The 24,114-nt window shown below is 37.2% G+C and overlaps 1 protein-coding gene and 1 long non-coding RNA gene across 17 annotated transcripts in view; one reads left to right on the forward strand and one right to left on the reverse strand.

Moving 5' to 3' along the window:
* LOC147846710 (uncharacterized) overlaps nucleotides 1–1,142 on the reverse strand; it is a 156,515-nt gene extending 155,373 nt beyond the window's left edge. For all 15 annotated transcript variants that reach the window (XR_015476365.1, XR_015476377.1, XR_015476364.1 and 12 more), the window contains exons 1-2: nucleotides 997–1,142; nucleotides 513–610 (exon numbers count right to left, since the gene is read on the reverse strand). This is a non-coding gene — a long non-coding RNA (uncharacterized LOC147846710). The remainder of the gene's footprint in view (nucleotides 1–512; nucleotides 611–996) is intronic.
* On the forward strand, nucleotides 375–23,069 carry noctb (nocturnin b). Of its 2 annotated transcripts, none has more exons than XM_087236780.1 (3): nucleotides 375–475; nucleotides 17,307–17,579; nucleotides 20,583–23,069. In XM_087236780.1, exons 2-3 carry the CDS (start codon nucleotides 17,315–17,317, stop codon nucleotides 21,431–21,433), a joined length of 1,116 nt encoding a protein of 371 aa, XP_087092906.1. In that variant the 5' UTR covers nucleotides 375–475; nucleotides 17,307–17,314; the 3' UTR covers nucleotides 21,434–23,069. The 2 variants fall into 2 exon arrangements, with proteins under 2 accessions (XP_087092906.1, XP_087092905.1); XM_087236779.1 differs by lacking the exon at nucleotides 375–475 and adding an exon at nucleotides 11,335–12,070.
* Nucleotides 23,070–24,114: the final 1,045 nt, after the last annotated feature.

The raw sequence follows: 24,114 nt of genomic DNA on the forward strand, positions 1-24,114 counted from the left end.
GTATAGTTATATTATGTAATTGTGTATTTGCTGCTGTCATGTGTCTGATTTACAATTAAAATAAATTGAAAAGGTTTTTAAGTAAATAAAAATGTTTCCCATAGCTGTTCATAACATAACATTAAAACCTAGAAATCAATATTTCTGGTGTTTATTTTGTGTCTATGATAACGTTAATAATATGTTTTATGATAATAATCCAAAAAAAATGAAGATTTAAAATGCAGAAGCGCCCCTTGCGGTTGCGGATCAAGTGTGTTTGTACATGCAACACCGACTCAGCCCAGGAGATGGCGGTCTAACTCCGCTAATCAGCAACCCCCAGTCCAGTGACCTTGCTTTGGTTTATACAGCTGTTTTTGTGGCTCGTTTTTAGCTAGAGGAGGTCACTTATGTGTCCAAACAGAGGCAGATCGCATCGACACAGGCAATAACCAGCGCACGAGAGGAATATTCAGTATTTGAAGCCAATCTGGTGAGTGACGACATCGGCTACACATAGCAATGCTTACCTTTATTGTATACGCTCTGTCGTCCTTTATGTTTTCTCTGCATTTGTGTTTCATCGGTCCGCAGTGAAGCGCATAGCTCATTCAGACTCTCCTCCAAACTACAGACATGAAATGAATCAAAAAGTGTATAAGTTAAAAGCCAAAGTCATGTTTAAGTGCTGCGTGTGCTCCACTAGCTCGCGTGATCGTCACTGTTTAAAAAGGATACTCAGTCCACTTGTTGATAAACATTATTTACAATGACATTTAAGAAACATTGCTTTGAATTAAAGTTTTTACATTTAATTATGCAGAACGACGTATTATCAAAATGTATAATTAATGTTCCAGTGTACGAAAATTACATCACAATAACTCTCGACAGCTTGTTCGAAAAAGTCAGCATGAATGTGATTATTCGGTGAGAGGCTGAGGGCAATCATCACTGGAATAATTATATTGACTTTATGAAACGATTCGATGAGGCTAACATTGATTAACTTACATTTTTGACACACTACTGCCGGTTCAAAACGAAGTAAAACAGGAATACGGTTAAGACCTTCGAGCAATGAACGTGACATTTTGTTACCCAATTTAACGAGTCATCGTTCACGAGTTATCCATAAATCCAATTTCGCCACCTACTGGTGTCAAGACGTAACCGTGCAAAATATCGACATCATTAAAAGGGTAGTTCACACTGAAAATTTAAATTTGCTATTTAATTGCTCAGATGATGAATGTAGCTTCGGCCTTCGGTAGTTCTAACATTAAAGTGAATTTTTAGATGAAACCATGGTAACTTAATCGTTACATGGCTAACTTGCTCTGGAGAAGGTTTTATTCGTCGTTCAACCACGTTGTAGCCAAAAAAATGAAAAGTTTATCTTTTTTTTAAAAAATTACATTTACACAAGTTTTTCAAAACAATCCACTTTTACTGAAATCCTCAAAAAAACTTTTGTATCACATATGACATAGGCTAATATTTGACACTGTCGCCTTGTTAGTAAACAGTATCTTCAGGGAAGTATGTCAAAGTTACAGTGTATAGCCTATATATGTATCTGTGTTCCAAATCGCATACTTTCATACCATATAGTACGCTAAAAACAGTATGTGAGCCAAGAAGTATTTTCGAATTCGAAAAACATTATGTGAGAAGTACCCGGATAACGGCGAGATTCTGAAGAGCGCATTGGATGGACACTATTCCATGATGCCATCCGAGAGAATTCAACGAACAATGAAACTGGCACGTGATGATGACAAAATGGCGGATGTAGTACGTCCAAGTTCCATTTATAACACAGACATTGATACTGTATAGAACACAGGTGTCGAATTCAGTGCCTGTAGGGGCGCAGCTCTGCACAGTTTAGCTTTAACTCTAATTAAACACACCTGATCAAACTAATTAAGTCCTTCAGGCTTGTTTGAAACCTGCAAGTACGTGTGTTTAATTAGGGTTGGAACTAAACTGAGCAGAGCTGCGGCCCTCCAGGAACTGGATTTGACACCTGTGGTATAGAACATACTTTTCTAACAGCCGAGAAGCATGTTTAAATTCAAATGCAAAACCTACTAAGTAGTAGATGATTTCGGATGCAGCCAGTGTTTCTCAACCACGTTCCTTGAGTACCACCGGCTTTGCACATTTCCATGTCTCCTTAACCAAACACACCTGATTCAGATGTTCAGCTCATTAGCAGAAATTGAAAGACTTAAATGGGTGTGAGAGACAAAGGAGACATCCAAAACATGCAGTGCTGGTACTCCTCCAGGAATGTGGTTGAGAACCACTGACCTATATGATGACACTGCACTGTTGGTTGTAGAAGTTGATGAAACCTTGGCACCTGGGCAGCAATTTTGAGCAGCAACAACACTACCACCTACTCCACCATTGTTTGTTCGCACTTGTCTTTTCACTGACACGTCCCTAAAGCCTAGTTTATACTTCTGCGTCAAGTGATCGATGTGACCCAAGGCGCCTGCCTTGCACGTAGTCGTCCATTTATATTTCTGCGCGCTGTGTGTGTTGCTCTGCAAAAACACTTCAGAAACGCTAGCTGGCAGTAGGTGTTTATGTTCCCCTTTGTTGAGTTTTTTTGCTGGTGTTTTGTTTTTTCTGATCGCTACCTTAATGTACAAGTAGCTCAAACTCACTCATTTTGAGGGTGAAATCAGCAGACGTGCACCAGCTTTAATCGTAAGATACACACAAAACAACAGTCTCCATCCGGAGCTTCTTCATGGGACTCTACACTTGTAAACACTCAATGCATTTGGCCCACACTCATTAGCGCTAGCAAGGTGACCAATCACAGAACTTGGGCTACGTGTCGTTGCATTTTTTGAGAGGTGTGCATCAGCGTCACCGACGGCCAAGTCGAGAGCTATGCAACCACTCGTAGGCTGCATCGTAGCATTGACGCTTGACGCAGAAGTGTAAATCAGCCTTAACATGTACTATGAACACACACATGACTTACCCGTTTTCAGAGATTCTCATTTCCGACATTTACATTGTCACGACAGTGGAAACACTGTTCTCTTGTAAACAAACAGACAAAACACATAACACGCTTTCTTTCTTTTTTTTTCTCAGTGGCCATAAATGTTGTCATGTAAATGTCCCCGTAGGGTTGTCATTACCAATTGATACTGAAATTTAAAAAACGTCCATTTCCTGCTAACATTTGAGCACTGTTGAGGACACTCTTAAGTGAAGTTTATTTATAAACTAATTTCGAGAGGATCATGTGGTTATGATTGCTTGCAGCCGGCATTATTCAATTTATGAACACCAATCAGCTGATTCCTAAGCCACTATAAATACCCTAAGTTCCATATCACAGCCATCTTCGTTTTGAAGAAGCTTAGATGCCCACATATGCTGCTGTGCATGCCAGAGTGTGTGTGGTCACATGATGTGTGTTTTTAGCGGTACAGTGTGGATGGAGAATTGTTCAGAAACGCTAGATGAAACGCCTGTGTGAACACAGATTGTTTTCATTCTGAAACACGTTTTAAAACTAAAATGTATTAATGTAAATGGGGCCTGAGTGTAAACATGGATATGTGTTGAGCACAGGAACACAATGGCAAATCAGCGATCAAATTTTAGAGGGAAATGAACGTTTTTAAAATTTCAGTATTGATTGGTACCAAATTACAGTATTGTGACAACCCTAAGTACCTGTGTATTTTGTTTGTTCCAAATTAAAAGCCTTTTACCAAAAAAGTGAAGTTGCCAACTACTTGAATGCATAATACAACTTGTTTTGTCATTTTTGAGGATCCATGTGAACGGGAGAATTGTTTTGACAGCAGTTAATGCAATATATTTCCAAAAAATAAGCCAAAGGTTTTTTTCCCCAATTTTAAGCAGTTGGTTGTTTTGTTAAAATAGCCTTAGATCACTTGTAATTGGTTTCTTTCAAAAGCGAGTGAGACTGCGAAAAGGAAAAATAGGAGCAGATTATTTACAAAACCTATTTTCTTCTGGTCCATTTCATGAGGGCCTTTTGCACCGGAGGAATGTTTTCATTATTTTCATAATTACAGGCAGAAGTAGACACTTTTTGGCCATTTTCACACAGGGAACAGATTTAATACTGACTTTTGGGAGAACTAAATTTACTCCGTACTTCTGAGTAAGACATAATTATATGTTTAACTGGCAAATGCATTCACCAGCACAGTATTTTAAAGTTTTACAAGACATGCATATGCTGGACTGACAGAGTTTCAATTTACTAGAACTTCTATGTTCACCTCACTGACACAATTTATAGTGTAAAATTGCTGTAGAAATAAAAAATCATTGAAATGAATTGAAATTTGAAAACATAAATTGATCGAATTTATTGTTAGACGTTTTTACCTGTTGGCTTTGTCTGTGGTGTTGGGTTATTTTCTCAACCCCTGGGATTTGCAACAAAACAAGTTGGCATAGATAATTTCATCAACTGCATAGTTTCAAGCCCACATGTTAACTCTGATATCGCAAAACACACAACAAACACACAGCTTCACTCACATTACCCATGATCCCCCAGTATTTCGTTGAATGTCATGCTTGATCTTGCTTTGGGTCAGCATGCATCACTTCAGAAGTCGTATGATGGTGTGCATGCAACCAGGAAAATCACCCGAGGGCAAAATTTAGTTCTAGGGTAACTGGGCCTGGTGGCTAGTTCTTAGAACTACATGTTATGAAAGCCTCAATGGTAAATCATAAAATGCTTTTAGATTCTGTTGGACTGTTTTGTTGACTAGAGAAGAAATAAACAAATAATAGTAATAAAAAAACTAAATAATTGTCCAGTTTTAATCTAATGATATTCAGTGCATCCGGAAAGTATTCATAGCTTTTCACTTTTCCCACATTTTTTATGTTACAGCCTTATTCCAAAATGGATTAAATTAATTTATTTCCTCAAAATTCTACACACAATATCCCATAATAGTAATGTGAAAAAAGGTTTTTTGAAATTGTTGCAAATGTATTAAAAATGAAAAAGCTAAAAAATCACATGTGCATACGTATTCACAGCCTTTGCTCAATACTTTGTTATTGCACCTTTAGCAGCAATTACAGCCTCAAGTCTTTTTGAATATGATGCCACAGCACACCTGTCTTTGGGAATTTTTGCCCATTTCTCTGTGCAGTACCTCTCAAGCTCTATCAGATTGGATGGAAAGTGACAGTGTTCTGCCATTTTCAGATCTCTCCCGAGATGTTCAATATGATTTAGGTCTAGGCTCTGGCTGGGCCACTCAAAAACATTCACTGAGTTGTTGTGAAGCCACTCCTTTGATATTTTAACAGTGTGCTTAGCCTCATTGTCCTGCTGGAAGATGAACCGTCCCCCCAGTCTGAGGTCAAGAGCACTCTGAAGCAGGTTTTCATTCAGGATTTCTCTGTGCATTGCTGCATTCATCTTTCCCTCTATCCTGACTAGTCTTCCAGTTCCTGCTGCTGGAAAACATCCCCATCATGATGCTGCCACCACCAAGCTTCACTGTAGGGATGGTATTAGCCTGGTGCCTGGTTTTCTCCAAACGTAACGCCTGGCATTCACTCCAAAGAGTTTAATCCTGTCACAGAGGTCCACGGACAATTCCTCTGTCTTCATGCTTGGTTTGTGCTTTGGCATGCACTGTCAACCCTGGGACCTTATATAGACAGGTGTATGCCTTTATAAAAATCATGTCCAATCAACTAAAATTTACCACAGGTGAACTCAAATTAAGCTGCTGAAATATCTCAAGAATGATCCATGGAACCAGAATGTACCTGAGCTCTTATGTACATGTCATTTTTCAGGTTTTTTTATTTTCGATAAATTTGAAACAATTTCCAAAAATGTTTATTTTATTATGGGGAGTTGTGTGTAGAATTGTTGAGAAATTAAATTAATTTAATCCGTTTTAGAATAAGGCTGTAACATTAAAAAAAATGTGAAAAAGTGAAGCGCTTTAACCACTTTTCGGATGCACTGTTTATAGATAGATTAATTCAAACTAGGGAAAAAAGAGAGATTCCAGCCCTACTTGTAACAAAAATGAGACACATTTTTTTAGCTGATAAAGTATACACTTGTTTCCATTTTGTTACAAGAAGTGCTGGAATCTCCCTTTTCCCCAGTTTTTATCTAAAATATAAGCTACTTAATGAAAACTGCTTTAACAAATGACATTGATTTAAATCAGATCAACTTTTAAGTGGTACAGTATGTTATGTGCTTTTGTAACTCACATGGTAACACATTTTACTCTCAACCTTTGAAAGCATGTTCTGTTCTGTCTAGTATAATTGTAATTCAGAAATCCTTTATTCATGTGTCATGGTTGGCTCAGTGGTTAGCGTTGTTGCCTGCCAGCAAGAAGGTCGCTGGTTTGAGTCCCAGGTCCAGTTTCCCCTACAGTATAAAGTAATGCGCTATAAGTGAATTGGGTAAGCAAGACTGGCGGTAGTGTATGAGTGTGTGTGTAAATGCAAGAGTGTATTGGTGTTTCCTAGTATTGAGTTTGAGCTGGAAAGGCATCCGCTGTGTAAAACATATGTTGGACTAGTTGGCGGTTCATTCCGGCGTGATGACCTCTGATAAATAATGGACTTAGACGAAGAAAAATTAATGATATCCTGTATTCATCATGTTGTCAATTGTCATTTGAACTGTCAACACTAGAAACTTCATTCATTCATTCATTTTCCTTCGGCTTAGTCTCCATTTCAGAGGTCACCACAGTGGAATGAACCACCAACTACTCCAATTTAAAAAATCATCTTGCTGTATTAGAAATATTCCAACATAGTACTGTTGTTTTGACATACCAAGGATGCAAATATGACCCTAAGCAATCCAAATGCATGAAGTAGTCAAGCATAAACAGACCTTTTTATGTACTCTGGTGCGTAAATCTCATTATATCTTATCTTCTATAATTTTCCCTGACTGCATCGGCTGTCTCTTATAGCTGAACGGCTTCTTTTATGGCACAGATAAGCAGGTTAACTAGGAGTCAAACTTCAGGAGGTCTGATTAACCTCATGAATGAATCGGAAAGAGATAAGAGCCAATATCGTCATTTGTTACACCACACTCAATCAGTAACATGAAGGTTCATCCTTAAAGTATGTTAACCCTTTAGTCGAGTCGTTTTGGTCTTCCATACTGTTGCTGTGCTTCCCCTCATTCAGTTTGTTGATGAAGCTATTTTTGATGTGTGACTTTTAAGCATGACCTTAAAACATCAAGTTGAGTAGCACTGAGGTATATTAGCACAATATTATACCGGAGAATTTGATACCTCTTTATTTTCCTTTCCAAAATACTGTGGCGATACTGCTAGGTACTTTAATAGATGCTGTTATAATACACAAGCACATATATAGCATGGTGTTTACATATTTTCATTATTTACAGTCATATTCTTGTAAGGAAATTTGTTTTTTAACTGTTTAATTAATTGTATAATATTAGCAGATCTAACTGAACAATAACATGATTTCTTTAATTGAGTAGCTACTGTAGTTTATTTAATTAGGTACACTGTTTTTTGTTTTTTGTTTTCTTTTTTTACTGAAATTTACCAGAAATTTTAATTTAAGGAAATTTCTGTAATTTAATGTCCGCTATTTTATGGTGCATTTCTGTAATTTAATGTTCATTATTTTATGACCAATTTCTGTAAATTATTGTTCATTATTTTACGATCAATTTCTGTCATTTAACGTCCATTATTTTACAAAAAAACTTCTGTAATTTAACATCCATTATATTATGATAAATTTCTGCAATTTTTACGACCCTTATTTTATGTTAAATTTCTGTAATTTAAAGTCCTTTATTTTACAATAAATTTCTGTAATTTAATATCCGTTATTTTACAATACATTTTTGTAATTTAATGTTCGTTATTTTATGGTAAATTTCTGTAATTTAATGTCCGTTATTTTATAGTAAAGTTCTGTAATTTAACGTCCGTTATTTTACAATAAATTTCTGTAATTTAATGTCCGTTATTTTATGGTAAATTTCTGTAATTAAATGTCCGTTATTTTACGGCAAGTTTCTGTAATTTAGCGCCTGTTATTTTACTTTAAAAATGTAAAATTACAGATTTTTTTTACTGTGTAGGTACTGGTAATATGTAATTACTAGTATTATAGAATTGTATTATTTAACGCCAGGATGTTTAATCAAAGGCTATTTCCATGCACATTTGGTCAGTAAAGATGGTTTTAGTTAACTTCCAGCATATAACTACAAAATAGTTCAAGATAAGCCATGCAGAATTGCATTCGAAATTGATTTAATTGCACCATATTGACATCTAGATAATAATTATGTGAAAAAAGTGTAGCTTCGTGTAGCTTACCAAAATAACATGTTTTTACTCTAAATTCACTACATAACTACAATCGATTGTTTGAAATAAATTCTTATCTGAGAGGGAGATTTATTAGGTAGGTCTTCTGTTTATAATGGAACACTATGGGGATTTTCTGGGTTTCTTCTTTGTGGAGTATTTGCAGTTTTGAAGCAAGAGCTCCTTCTGGCCTTCAGTGAAGATTTACTACTGATCACAGAAACGTTCTTCCCTGACAAGATGTGCATGTGCAATGCTCAATAGCATACGCAATTTCATTTTGATTAATTACCAAGCCCTAGTTTCTGATTAGTTTAGTAATGCACATTTTTGCTCATTCCAAGGCGGAAACAGGCGGACATACTACAACTTTAATCATAAGGTAAACAATAAACAAAAGTTTCTGTCTGGAGCTCCTTCATGGGACTCGACCCTTGTAAACACCTGTTCCAATGGGCTTGCTGCTCTCCCGTGGCTCACGGCCCAGACACACAGATAGAAACTTTTGATTTGTGTTTACCTTATGATTAAATTTGTTGCACGTCCACCATTTCCGCCTCTGAATGAGCGAGTTTTAGCTAGTTGAACGTTAAGGGAGAGTTCAGAAACAACAAAACACCCGTAAAGAAACTTGTCACAGAAGCTTAAAAACCTACTGCCAGCTAGTGTTACAGAAGTGTTATTGCAGAGCTATACAAGCAACACACAGAAGTATAAATGTACAGATACGTGCAAGGCAGGTGTCGTGGGTCATGCTGATCACTCGACGCAGAAGTATAAACTGACCATTTTTTGAGAGGTGCGTGTCAGCGTCAGCACAGTGAGGGGTGTACAATCGCGTGAATGCTGCACCAAACCATACGCGTGCGCTCAATGCAGAAGTACAAATTAGTTTTATCATATGAAACACCAGGCATAAATGTGTAATTTCATTTTAAAAAATGTAAAGCCTCTGTGTTGGCTTGATGCTCTAATTTAAAAACTGGCCGTCCAATGAAATTGCCGTTTTGTTCACATACCTTAAGCTGCTGAAGTTACGAGATATATTCAGCTGCAGACCCACACACATTTTAGCACACACAATCCAGGACACAAGATCTAGGCAGGGGCAAACCATATATGGTTAACTAGGGATCAGTCATATTTTATTTTTTCTTGCTTAACAACTACTAACTCTTTAGAAGCATTATCGCCACCTACTGTATGTCATGGCGATCAAGACAGTTCGTGACTGTGAACAGTTTAGGGTTTCCCCATTTCAGTCATTATTTTATCGTAGTGTTCCTTTCAACATCTGTGCAGTTTTGGTACTCATATTATTCATTCATTCATTCATTTTCTTGTCTGCTTAGTCCCTTTATTAATCTGGGGTCGCCACAGCGGAATGAACCGCCAACTTATCCAGCAAGTATTTACGCAGCGGATGCCCTTCCAGCAACCCATCTCTGGGAAAACTCGTATTGTGTATATAAAAATAATTAGGTAAAACACTTATGACTATTATTATAAAAATTTAGAAAATAAATAGTATTCAATCGCTGGAGTAAAATGTTGATTGAGTGTTAAACATTTATTAAATGTTAAATAATTTTTATTGTATATAAAGATGTATTATAGCCTATACATATTAACTTCTTATTATTTCCTTCATTATAATAAATCCATTATATAAATTAAACCTGTCCAATTTAGATCGTTTTAAAATCTCTGAACAATGTTTTAGCAAAGCCAGCAAACAAATCTGCTATATTGCCTCTGTAAGATAAACAATGATTGATCATCTATGATGACTGATAGAAAACGGTTTAGTCGATTATATTGAATGGCGATTGTAAAAATGTTCCCCTTTCACCCGTCTCAACCCCCATATTTGTGAAATAGTATACACCAGTGGTTCTCAAACTGTGGTACGTGTACCTCTTGTGGTACGCAGGCTTACTTCAAGTGGTACGCGGAGGAATCAAATATGTCATATGTACATGCTACATATATTTAAACATTTATAAAAAATGATTTATATAGGAATATGATGACATATAGCCTATATTTCCAGGTGTTGATACTTTACATATAAGTACAGTTGTGTGTTTTTTACTTTTTAAGAACAATAACCTGGCGAGGCAGTGGCGCAGTAGGTAGTGCTGTTGCCTCACAGCAAGAAGGTCGCTGGTTCGAACCTCGGCTCAGTTGGTGTTTCTGTGTGGAGTTTGCATGTTCTCCCTGCCTTTGCGTGGATTTCCTCCGGGTGCTCCGGTTTCCCCCACAGTCCAAAGACATGTGGTGCAGGTGAATTGGGTAGGCTAAATTGTCCTTAGTGTATGAGTGTGTGTGTGAATGTGTGTGTGGATGTTTCCCAGAGATGGGTTGCGGCTGGAAGGGCATCTGCTGCATAAAAAACTTGCTGGATAAGTTGGTGGTTCATTCCGCTGTGGTGACCCCAGATTAATAAAGGGACTAAGCCGACAAGAAAATGAATGAATGAATGAAGAACAATAAACTATCATTTTTAACTGTTAAAAGCACATTTTAATTTAAATGTTGACATTTTTCATTTTTTTTATTTATGTTTTTATTTTACATATAAGCACAGTACAGGGTTAAAGTTCAAACAATTTTATAGTGTTTGAAGTAGCTGAGAATAAAAATCTTAATAATAGGAGTTTTTGAATTGGACAGAGCTGTAGCTGCTTTACAGGGCTTACTACACTACTATATCTCAATACTGCTCATTATGGTCGTACTTGGAAAGACAATTTTTTTTTCTGAGGTGGTACTTGATGAAAAAGTTTGAGAACCACTGGTATACACTATTGTCTATTGTGCACACTATTAATAACAAGGTCCGAGAAGACGTTAATAACTATATATGGCAGCTGGATATTAATGAAAGTTACAGTAGAACAGGCTGCACGGCACCACCTTGTGTACTGGGGTATTTCTGTTTTTCATTGAGTGGCATCTAATGTCAGGCAGTGGTTGTTTAAAAAACACATTTAAAAAACAATGACGATAATTGATAAAGCGAGTGATAATGTCCTGCCATGCACAAGGCTTAAAATGGTTGTGTTTATTGGAAAATGCGGCAAGATTTTTTTATAAATAGAAAGCTTAAACCAATAGCATGTATTTCTCATTTTTAGCGAGGGGATTAACAGGTGTGATTCAATTGATTTTGTGTTTTGAAGTCTTTCTTAATCCCAACCTTACTTAGTAATATCAAATGTGTGACTGCTGAATTACAGGTTGTTATGAATGTACAAGTCACATGTTGTAACACTTCCTGCATGCCAAATCACACCATTTTAGTGACATCCACGATTAGATGAATTACACCATACGCTATTCATCACACTTCTGCATAACCAGTGATGTGGTTTATTTCCCAATGTGTTTTGTCAATGCTTTGATGCAGAACATGCATAGCATGACGTGCATAAAATCACATGTGGCGACATGGTTGCATTATGTATCCTAGAACAAACCTCTTGACCTGTTTGTGTGTGCGTGTGAGTATGCGCGTCCATATGGTCTCCTGACGTCTGAAGTCTGTAATCTCATTCTGTCAGAAGCAGTTTAACACACCCAGCCAGTGGTGCAGTTCTGCTCTGCGCATCGCTCGCACAACACACACAAACACACTTTGTGGTATAGGACAGACTCCAAATCCAGCACTGAAGTCATGGAGGTAGTTGGTAAGATAAATTCATCTAATGAATTGTCTTTTTTATTGTTATTATTAAAATTATTGTGCTATTTATACCAGTTTGTATAGTAACTTAAATGAGGTTTTGAGGTCATGAATAAAGAACTTTGATATTGACTATTATTATAGTTTTATTAACATATATGGTGTACTTTCTGCATGTATTATGTCTATACTATGGTGCAGGGATTGTATCAGGTAATAATACTATGGGACTTTACTCTGTAAAATATTTACTGTCTGAACTTTACATTGAACTCAGTCTCATCTAGTTTTTGCATGAGAATGAAAGAAAGATTACAGCGTTTTTGTGGTTTATTTACACATAGATTGGTAAGTTTTTTCAGTAAAATACTGTATGTATGTTGTTGTTTTGTTTGTGTCTTGCTTCATAATGATGACAAAATCAATGATTCTGTTCATCGACCTGAAGTTTGCATGTCTGTAACTCAAAAAGCATCAAAGATATCTAAATATCTATTGTTTTTTTTTTGTTTGTTTGTTTGTTTTTTTTTTGTTCTTAAACTCTCCCGTTTATTTTAAATTACATAAAGTGCTATATGATACATTTCCAGAGATATTGGGACTTTATTGTTTGTTATTGTAAATTGAATTCTGACCCATCTTCAGTTGTCTGTTTAAAGAAGAATATCTGAGCAGCATTGTAATTGAAAATGTCTTGTATGCAAATCAGATGCATATGACACCTTTCTGTATTTCTATATTTTCCCACAGTTTGCATATGTCAGACTTAAGAAGCATTAAATAAGATAACTTAATAAGTTAATAATTTTTTTCTAATTATATTTTTTAGACATTATTCAGTTGCCGGGCTACTGGGATCTCAGTGTGGTAACATTGCATAGTGAATTTACAGTTTTGGTAGCTTCAGAAGCTGTTAAAAGGATCCCTTCTTTCAAATGTCCCAAATCTTATTAACAGCATATTGAGAGCAAGTTATTGTGCCTGAACATGACCATTTTGCCATTTTTCTGGCACTCAGACAGGTTTGCAGTAATTACAGTAATAAAAATACTAATGTCTGAGGTCAAGAGCACTCTGAAGCAGGTTTTCATTCAGAATGTCTCTGTGCATTGCTGCATTCATCTTTCCCTCTATCCTGGCTAGTCTTTCAGTTCCTGCTGCTGAAAAACATCCCTACAGCAGGATGCTGCCACCACCATGCTTCACTGTAGGGATGGTAATAGCCTTGGTGAAGAGCGGTGCCTGGTTTATTCCAAATGTAACACCTAGCATTCACTCCAAAGAGTTAAATTTTAGCCTCATCAGACCAGAGAATTTAGTTTCTTATGGTCTGAGAGTCCTTCAGATGCCTTTTGACAAATTCCAGGAGGGGAGTAGTTTCCGTCTGGCCACTCTACCATACAGGCTTGATTGGTGGATTGCTGCACAGAGAGTTGTCCTTCTGTAAGTTTCTCCTCTCTCCACAGAAGAATGCTGGAGCTCAGACAGAGCAACCATTAGGTTATTGATCACCTCTCTGACCCTTCTCTCCCGATCACTCAGCTTAGATGGCCGGCCAGCTCTAGAAAGAGTCCTGGTGGTTCCAAACATCTTCCACTTATTAGAACTTTTAGAGCAGAAGAATTTTTTCTGTAACCTTCCCCAGCCTTGCACCTCGAGACAATCCTGTCAGAGCAGCTAATCGAGCATTAATCAAGGCATGCTTAGTTGATTAAGAACCAGATGGATTACCAGAAACCTAGAGACCAACAAAAAGCTTCAGTGCAGCCAAGCAGGACATTTCTCTGAACTGAGGAGTTCACCTGTGAACTAGTATGTTACTGAGATCAATGCAGCTATTACATGCCTGAACTGTTCTCAGCTCTGTGTGTCTTTAATAACTGCTGCTGCTGCTTTCAGTATAAATGGATTAACTGTGTGTTCGCTTGTCCTATTTGAAGAAGACACAGGACAGAAGGAAGTACGGTGAAAATAGATGCCAGAGCCTGATTTAGTTCAGCACAACTGTTCAGTGTAAATGAGTGTTCACACTGACAGATATTTGCAGTGACAAGATGAGCACATGTCCTCTTTCTTTTTAGCAAGACACTGCAGACAAAAAACATTTTTACATGCACATGTCAGTTGTTAGATTTAGGTTTTTTTTTCCTTTTTGTAGTGGGTTTTTTCAGTCTGAAATAAAGAAAATGTCCACAATACACTTAAAGGTGCTATATACTGCATTGGTTTAATAAGTTAAATTGTTCTCTGATGTCTATGTAGTAGGTTTATGGCTTCGGTAAGTTAAAAAAATCTCCAGAAATAGTTTTATAAGCTAGTTTATTGCTCCATACCCATAGAATCAGAAGGCCCATGATTGACCATATATGGTTCGTGTCGTGAATATTAAGGTCCGCTCTGACACGCAGTTCTTACCGACACACACACAGCATGATGTACGCTGAACACGGACAAGTACAACCCCAATCAGAGTAATGTTAACCTAATTTGCTCTCCAGATCTGTTGTGGACAATGGCTAAATTATTATTATTACACTTCACAAAAGAGATTGATTGACGTGTATCGCGATGTATTTTGAAGCAAAAGTCAAAGAAAACCGCTAGAAATTAATATCAGCTTCTGCATGAACAGATGGCAGTTGAGCTGACAGCAGCATTCTGCAGTCTTCATGTGTTTGATAAAATGTATACATCAAATTTTACAATAAACATGAAAGATTTCTGAAATAATATTCAGCCTGAGGTGTGCATGTTAACGATTTCAGAGCTTTTTTGTGATCTCAGAGCTGCATACGAGTCGTGTTCTCTTGATGTGAAGAGCTGCTCGTCAGGTCCGGATGAATGACCTAAAGTAGGCATACATGCAAATGCGGAGGGCATGGCCCTTAAGTCTCATCAAAGTTTGTTTCGTTCACTGTTTTACACTCGTGCAATTTACATGAGAATGAGGAAACAGTGGTGCCTGCCTGAGGCTCACAGTATGCTCCTTTTTAAGTACTGACCTTTTATTATTGTACTATGCCTTGGTATACCCCGTTTTTTATTATAGGGCACCTTTAGGTTCAGATTTTTTTGCTCTACCTCAGTTTTTTATACTGTACTATTCTCTGAGCTCCACTTAATGTTGTCAAGATTTGTACATGAAAAACTTCATAGTTTAGAAGTAATTTACTATTTACTGTGCTGTTTTTGACCCCCTCATCAGAATGCTTTTGATTGAGCGTGGCCGACTCTAGACTCAGAAGTAAATGCCCACTGCTCTGATTGGCAGATGGTTTTTGCATATTAGCAGAGCTAAACATGTAGTGAAGTAAAAGTAGACATCCACAGAGGCAGAGCTTATCCACACTATTACATCATAGATTACGACATTCCACAACCTGTCGTTTTGACAGACTGCCTTCAATATAAGCTGTTTTTAGAGGAACTACAAAGTTTTGAGTTTGAAAACTAACAGCATGCTTTTATAGTATATATATATATATATATATATATATATATATATATATATATATATATATATATATATATATATATATATATATATATATATATTGCTTATAAATGGGCTCTGAAAAAAATGAATTTTGAGATAGAGGCCATTACTTGAGAAATCAAAATTCTTCTGATCTTTTGACATATAAGAGCTCATGATACTATAAAAGCATGCTGTTAGTTTTCAAACATTCAAATATATATATGCAATTTTTTATTTTATTTTTTCTACAGAACACGCCATCCTTATACATTGATTTGCCTAATTACCACTTGCCTAATTACCCGAGTTACACCCTTAACCCTTATGTACTGTTGGGGATGTTTTCATCCACTCTGGGGGGATTAAGACTGGGGAGTCTTAATTTGGCTCTAATGTTCTCTGTTTCAGCTAGCAGATTGATTTTTGGTGACAAATCTTATTTTGACATATTTTGAGAAAATGCTGTGAATTATAAAAAAAAAAACTCATCAAGACACTGAGCAAATTTACTACCCTTTTTTATGTTTGGGATGAAAACATCCACTAAATTGAACAGCTGTGAAAAAAATGCATCAGATCAATATTTTTTTTTAATTATTTGGAAATCTGTTAATCAACCTCAGTCCTGATCAAAACTACTAAACTGCTTAGAAAAATACAGGATTTTAATTGCCAAATTCATAAATTATGTCACTGATTTGGGGAATAAAAAAACACACAAAATGGGGTAATATTAATATAAAAAGTAATTGTTGAGTGGATTTTTTTTACTTTTATCAAAGTCTTGGACATGTGAAAAAACATTGCCTTTGATGCATTGATTTTGATTGATTTTAATTTTTTCTCCCTAATTTACTGTTGTTTAGCCCCATTGGCTTCCATTATAACCACATTTCTTTATTACAAAACCATGACACCATATAATCATGCATTTTTGATTGTTGGTGGTTTTCCCTGTTAGGAACAGGTCAAATTTGTTATTTTTAATGTTGATCATCAGTTAGCACCATTAACCCTTTAGACAGGCCTGTTCAAAGAAAAAGCCTAGTTTCTGGATTTTATATTTAGTATAACAGCAAATTAAAGTGTGTGTCTGTGAGAGTGTGAGTGACCTTTATGCACTTTCCTTGATGTATCTGAGAAAATCAAAATCTGCCTCTCAGCTCTCAACTACATGGAGTAAACAGAAACAAATACTGTGTATTTATATATTAAATGTAGGTATAATGGAAGTCAAATGGGCAAAAACAGCCACAAACATTAAATTAGGGAGAAAAAATTAAAATCTAACAATGTATCAAAGGCAATGTTGTTACTAATCATTCACATGTCCAAGACTGTGATAAAAGGTTTTTAAAAAATCCAGTTCAACTACTTTTTATGTTGAAAATATAATAATTATTCAAATAGTTAATATTTTAATAATTCTGACTTTATACAACTATATACATTGAAGGTTTTTACTGGGAAACATGTTCATATATAATTTGCCTGATCATACATATTTTATTCTACACAAATGTGCAGAAAAATAAAATATTGTTTGGCTATAGCATTATTTTCTGAATTAAGGGTGATAAGAAAACTCCCAAATTACCCTCTTTAATAATCTTTCACTCTAACGTGTTTAAAAATTATGGAATTTATTAAGTATGGTGATTTATTTATTTTTTTTTACCCTGTTTACCTGGAAAATTATTGATGGTTCTCTCTCTCTCTCTCTCTCTCTCTCTCTCTCTCTCTCTCTCTCTCTCTCTGTCAGCGTGTTCCATGGGCAGCGGCAGCAGCAGTCTCTACAGTGCACTGGCCAAGAGCATCAGCAGATCTCCTCTCCCTCACTCCTGTGGCTCTACGTACAGTCCCGGTGACAATCTGAATCTGGATCAGGACCCGGCCGACCCGCTGGAGCTGCTGCAGGAATGTAGAGAGGCTCTGAGAGAGCGGCCAGCTCATCTGAAGAGAGCTTTCGTTCAGACAGGACATGGAGACGCCAGGAGGACCATCAGAGTCATGCAGTGGAATGTACTCGCACAAGGTACACACTCATCTTTATGCACGCCGTCATTGAAATGTTTTAGATATATTGATGGGTTGCAGCGGATGCCCTTCCAACTGCAACCCATCTCTGGGAAACATCCATACACACTCATTCACACTCATACATTACGGACAATTTCATTTATTCATTCATTCATTTTCTTGTCGGCTTGGTCCCTTTATTAATCCGGGGTCGCCACAGCGGAATGAACCGTCAACTTATCCAGTAAGTTTTTACGCAGCGGATGCCCTTCCATCCGCAACCCATCTCTGGGAAACATCCACACACATTCACACACACTCATACACTACGGACAATTTAGCTTACCCAATTCACGTGTACCACATGTCTTTGGACTGTGGGGGAAACTGGAGCACCCGCAGGAAACCCATGCGAAGGCAGGGAGAACATGCAAACTCCACACAGAAACACCAACTGAGCCAAGGTTCGAACCAGCGACCTTCTTGCTGTGAGGCGAAAAGCACTACCTACTGCGCCACTGCCTCGCCTACGGACAATTTAACCTTCCCAATTCACCTGTACCGCATGTCTTTGGACTGTGGGGTAAACCGGAGCACCTGGAGGAAACCCACACGAACGCAGGGAGAACATGCAAACTCTACACAGAAACGCCAACTGACCCAGCCAAGGCTCGAACCAGCAACCTTCTTGCTGTGAGGCGAAAGCACTTCCTACTGCGCCACTGCATCACCCCCATGTTACTTTTGGACTCTCATAATAAAGTGTGACCATATTATTTATTGCTAGGGTGGAAAAGCTGAATTTTTAGCTGTCATTATTGTAGTCTTCATGATGATGTGATCCACGTTTTAATATTCTGATTTGGTGGTCAAGAGATATTTCTTATTGTTGTCAATGATAAAAAAAAACATAATTATTACACATATATATCATATATAAAGCTAAGTGTGTGTGTGTGTGTGTGTGTGTGTGTGTGTGTGTGTGTGTGTGTGTGTGTGTCTGTGTGTCTGTATGGCAGTATTCATCTATAATAAAATAAAAGGAAATTGTTGGTTTAATTACAGTTTGTAAGTCATAATGTGCGCATACACTGCAGCATGCCAGAGTGTGTTTGTGTATGTGTGGTCATGTGATCTCAACAGAGATCTGTTCAGAAAAGCTAGGTAAAACGTCAGTGTGGACGTGGATTGTTTTCATTCTAAAATGCCATTTTTAAAACTAAGACGTATTAGTGTAAACTGGACCTAATAGAGATTTCTCACTGCACAAAGAAACAGTGAAATAGTTTCGGCACTGGGTCTATTTTTTGCTTCACTGCTCACACTCAATTAAAGTGACATTGATAATGACCAAAAACACATTGATTGACAGTAAAAAGTACCCAATAAATTATTACCCAATAAATGCATCGATGGTATCCACTGATATATTTAATCAAATGAACTTAAACAAGGCGAGGCAGTGGCGCAGTAGGTAGTGCTGTCGCCTCACAGCAAGAAGGTCGCTGGTTCGAACCTTGGCTCAGATGACGTTTCTGTGTGGAGTTTGCATGTTCTCCCTGCCTTCGCGTGGGTTTCCTCCGGGTGCTCCGGTTTCCCCCACAGTCCAAAGACATACGGTACAGGTGATTTGAGTAGGCTAAATTGTCCATAGTATATGAGTGTGTGTGTGGATGTATCCCAGACATGGGTTGCAGCTGAAAAGGGCATCCGCTGCGTAAAAACTTGCTGGATAAGTTGGCGGTTCATTCTGCTGTGACGACCTCGGATTAATAAAGGGACTAAGCCGACAAGAAAATGAATGATTGAATGAATGAACTTAAACAATTAAAAATAGCAACAAATATTTATTTGGGCCCGAACTACAAAACCACATTTAAAACAATTTTAGTATTAGTTTTGCTTAGTAAGTTGCTCACTAATTTGATCATGTATTAATATCATTATAACTTTTATTCTAACCATAGGCCTACATCATCCTGGCAATCAAAAACAAACTGACATGATATCACAGGCGATTGTCTTCTGAGTGCACCAGACATGAATGAAACTCATAGAGTGGGAAGCATACAGTTCTTTAGGATCTATATAATTTGTACAATAAAGAGTTGCAGGTTAAGGAAACAGCATAGAAAGGCTGTGGGCCTTGGTGCAGATGAAAAGTTAAAAAAAAAAAAAAAACCTGTATTTATAGATAGATAGGTAACTAGACAGAGATAGATTGATCTGTGCAGCAGCTGCCGATGACCTGCACGCTGCAGACGCAGTCGTGTGAAAGACAAATGCCTGCTCACTGCTCCTGCTCTCTATATGCGCTGCTCACACTCTGCTTGCGCTTGTGGTGTAAGTGTCTATTTTTCACAAGCGGGTTTCTGCTGCAACAGAGGTGGGGCGGAGGATCGCTATTGACCCAATCCTAGTGAAAACAGTGCAAATCTCTGCTAAAATTCCGATTTTCCAAGGTAATCGCATGTCAATCGCGTCAAACGCTCAATCGTGGTGCTGCATTTACGTGAACTGCATCATTTGTGTCGCATCATTTGCATAAATCATGCTGCAGGATGTCTATTCTTGTGTTTCCATTGACTTAACATGTAAATCACTCACGCTTGCCACTTTATCCGTGTCTGGTGTGAATGCATAATAGCATAAATGCATAATAGAAGTCAGTGATTAGCAGTTTCCAGCTTTCTTTAGAATTTCGTTTTTTCTTTTTTTTTTTTTTGATTCAGAATAAAAAAGAAACTTTGGAAGCATTTGAGTATATAATGCATGTACATTTGCATTTCTAGGTTACCCATCCCTGTTAAATAATAAAGTCTCCACCCAACCTTAAAATCTTGCATCAAAACCTTTTTGACATGCTTATAACAAACATAAATGCTTTAACAGTTATGATTAGCAGTTACAACAACAACAACAAAAATGCTTCACTAAGTTCTAAAAGTTTAGGATTTCTTCATTTGGGATGATTTATGGCCATTATGTTTTAACCCATCTTCTTTCTGTCCCATTGCAGCACTAGGTGAGGGCATGGACAATTTCGTGCAGTGCCCCTTGGATGCTCTGAACTGGCCTGAGCGGAAGTACATGATCCTGGAGGAGATCCTGACCTACAAACCGGACATCCTCTGCCTTCAGGAAGTCGATCACTATTTTGACATGTTCCAGCCCGTTCTCGCAACCCTGGGCTACCAGAGCAGCTTTTGCCCCAAACCATGGTCTCCATGTCTCGATGTAGAAAACAACAACGGCCCTGACGGCTGCGCTCTGTTCTTCAATCACAAACGCTTCCAGTTAGTAAACACAACTCACCTGCGACTGTCCGCCATGATGCTTAAAACCAATCAGGTGGCAATCGTCGCTGCTTTGCGTTGTCGATCAACAGGTCGAGTCTTCTGTGTCGGAGTCACGCATCTGAAAGCCAGGAGCGGTTGGGAAGTCTTACGAAGCGCGCAGGGTTCAGATCTGCTGCGAAACCTGCGGAACATTACACAGAAAATCGAAACAGAGGAAAATGCTGAGTCAGCCATTCCTCTGATAGTATGCGGCGATTTTAATGCCGAGCCATCAGAAGACGTCTATAGGAATTTCGCAACATCTAGTCTGGGATTGGACAGCGCGTATAAGCTTTTGAGTACAGATGGGAAAACTGAGCCACCATACACAACGTGGAAGATCCGACCCAGTGGCGAGAGTTGCCACACACTGGATTACGTTTGGTATTCGCACCGAGCGTTTAACGTTAATGCCATTCTAGACTTTCCTACAGCTGAACAAATCGGACCTAACAGGCTGCCGTCATATAACTACCCTTCAGATCACCTTTCGCTTGTCTGTGACTTCAGCTTTAAGGATCCAGTTAATTAGTTGAATTCAGATTTGCTAGTTATATTTTAAAGCAATGCAGTTGCATGGCAGTTCGTAACTTAAAAATAATAATAATTTAATGGCAAAATTCATACAATCTCATTCGTACGTTTTAGTATGATTTGGATATGCCCTCAGTGCTGGCTATGGTTAAGGGGTGGGCTTTCTTTTGAAAAATCATACATTTTAGTATGACACTGTGCAATTTTGTATGAATTCACGTTTTTTTTTTTTTTTTTTATCATTAAATAGTTATGTTTTGCCATGAAATCAGACTCTGGAAGACATTTCTGACAAGACTTCATTTGGCACATTTCTGAAACCAATCTCATGGCAAAAAAATACATGTGTTGGTGGATTAGTTACTTATTTTGACACCCTGGTCAGTGTTTAGGGGTGAAGTTTGGGGCCTTCATGCTTGTGAAAAGATCTTTGTTAATATACGTAAATGTATGAGCTAATGTGAACTAACAATGCTCAAATTAAACATCTGATAATACTGCAAAATGTTCATTAATAGAATGCTCTTGTTAGTTTGCAGTACATTCATATTAACATTTAACTTGATTTTAAAAATGTATTACTAAAATTTTGTATTAATATATTAACAAATGATGCAGTTCATTAGTGTCTGTTACCAACCAATGCAGACAAATGGAGCAAGTGTTACTGAAAATATACAGAATAATGGAATCTTCATAAAACATGATTGTCTCATAAAAGTAGTCTGGACAGAAAGATTTACAAATAATAATTGAATTGGTCTGTTTCTTGCACAGCTAAAGCTGTATTATGGCTTCAGAATTGAAATCTAGTTGAAATGTGTAAAATGGCATCTGTTTTTATTGTATTAACAAAAGCAGCTTGGATATTAAGTGAAATGTCTTGCGTAAATAATAAATATATACAACTCTAAATGGAAAAGATGATAAGTAATGATGATGACAGAATGTTCATTGTGTAATGTGTTCTGTAGGTTCACTCAAGCAAATGTGTTACAACTTTATTTCTAATATCTATCAACCAAATATTTTTTGTCTTTTTTTTTTTTTTTTGTAATATGACCAGAGCTTTCAGACCATTAAAAATAGTTCCAGGTGTCAAATTCCGCCTAAACGAGCGCACACATGCACAAATGAGAGTCTTGTTTCACAATCTTTTCCTTTGTGCAGCTGGTTTCACCAGTCTCTGATCTAAAGGACACATTTAAACTATTATTATCCGTCAGCTGAGCTCCTCATTTTATAATCAGATTCAGACTTTATTAGCTAAACAACAAAGTCAACAGAAAACGCTGTTTCGCAGCTTTTAACATCACTATTCTTGTTATTTATTTAAAGTAGAGTTTTATAATGTTTGACCAATATGTCTCGGCAGGTTTCGAGAGGTTTTGTTGAAGAAGAGTTCCTGTGTGGAAAGTTTCTCATCAGATCGCACAACAAACGAATAGCTTTCTAGTATTCACGTCTCCCCCTAGTGGATGAATTTGTAACTGCACGCACAGAACCAAAACAAATACTGTACGCGCTTCAGACTCTTGACGTACAAAAACAATGAATTAATGTTTGTACAATTCTTTTGAAATCTCCCGACGAGCTCCTAATGTATGTTAGCAAATAAAATGTGCTCAATTTTACCTCATTTTTAGTGAGTTTCTTGTTCAGACGATCATTTCTCTTCAGAAGACTTTAATGCTACCACCAACGGTAACGTATTCATTTTGATTTGGTTGGACATGTGTTTATCGTTGTTTTACTCCCTAAAAGCGCTGATAGCAGTTGAGTTGCAATTTTCTGAATCGGCAAGCCGCTATAGGTTTTACAAAAATAAATAAATGTCTATAGACCATTTGAGGGACGTAAACAAAAACAACCCTACTGAATCAAACACAGCTTAAACCAGCCTAGGCTGGTTTTAGAGGGGTTTTGGCCATTCAGGCTGGGAGATGACCAGCCTAAACCAGCTAAAAATACATCTTGAGCTGGTTTAGGCTGGTCATTTTCCAGCTTGACCAGCTAAGGCCAGGCGGGAAATGGCTGAATCCCCTCTAAAATTAGGCTGGCTGACCAGCTAAAACCAGTTGACCAGCTTAGGCTGGTTTAAGCTGTTTTTCCAGCAAGGAATAGTCCCAAATGTCCTGTTTTACATTTTTAATTTCTATTACTTCTGAGAATCCAAAAAGAGCAACATATTGATAATGTTATGATAGCTGTTTTAACTTTAAGTATGATTGAATAGCCTCTTGTTACAATTATGAAATAGTTTGATAAGCAGAAAATGCTCAAGGGCCAATGACATGACCACATTAAACTAATATTAAAGAGAAAGCTAACTTAAAACCTTAAATTCAGTCATCATTTCCTCACCCTCCATTTGTTTTAAACCTGTTTAAGCTTATTTCTGTTGAACATAATATATGTTGAAGAATGTTGGAAATCATCCAAAATTTGTTGTTTTCTCAAGTATGGAAGTCAATGGTTTCCAATACACTACAACATATCGTATTTTGTGTTCAACACAAGGAAAAACTGAGGTCTGAGAAGACTTGAGGTCGAGTAAATTGTGAGAAGGCTACTTTTTTCCATCTCTTTAATGACTTTTAAGAAAAATCAATTCCAGAAAGAAAAGGATAGTTCAGTTATGCAAGATACATTTCCAAAAAAAATATTCTAAAGAAGTTC

Source organism: Danio rerio, chromosome 1 (assembly GCF_052040795.2).
Source record: "Danio rerio strain M-AB ecotype USA chromosome 1, GRCz13ab, whole genome shotgun sequence".
Taxonomy (NCBI): domain Eukaryota; kingdom Metazoa; phylum Chordata; class Actinopteri; order Cypriniformes; family Danionidae; genus Danio; species Danio rerio.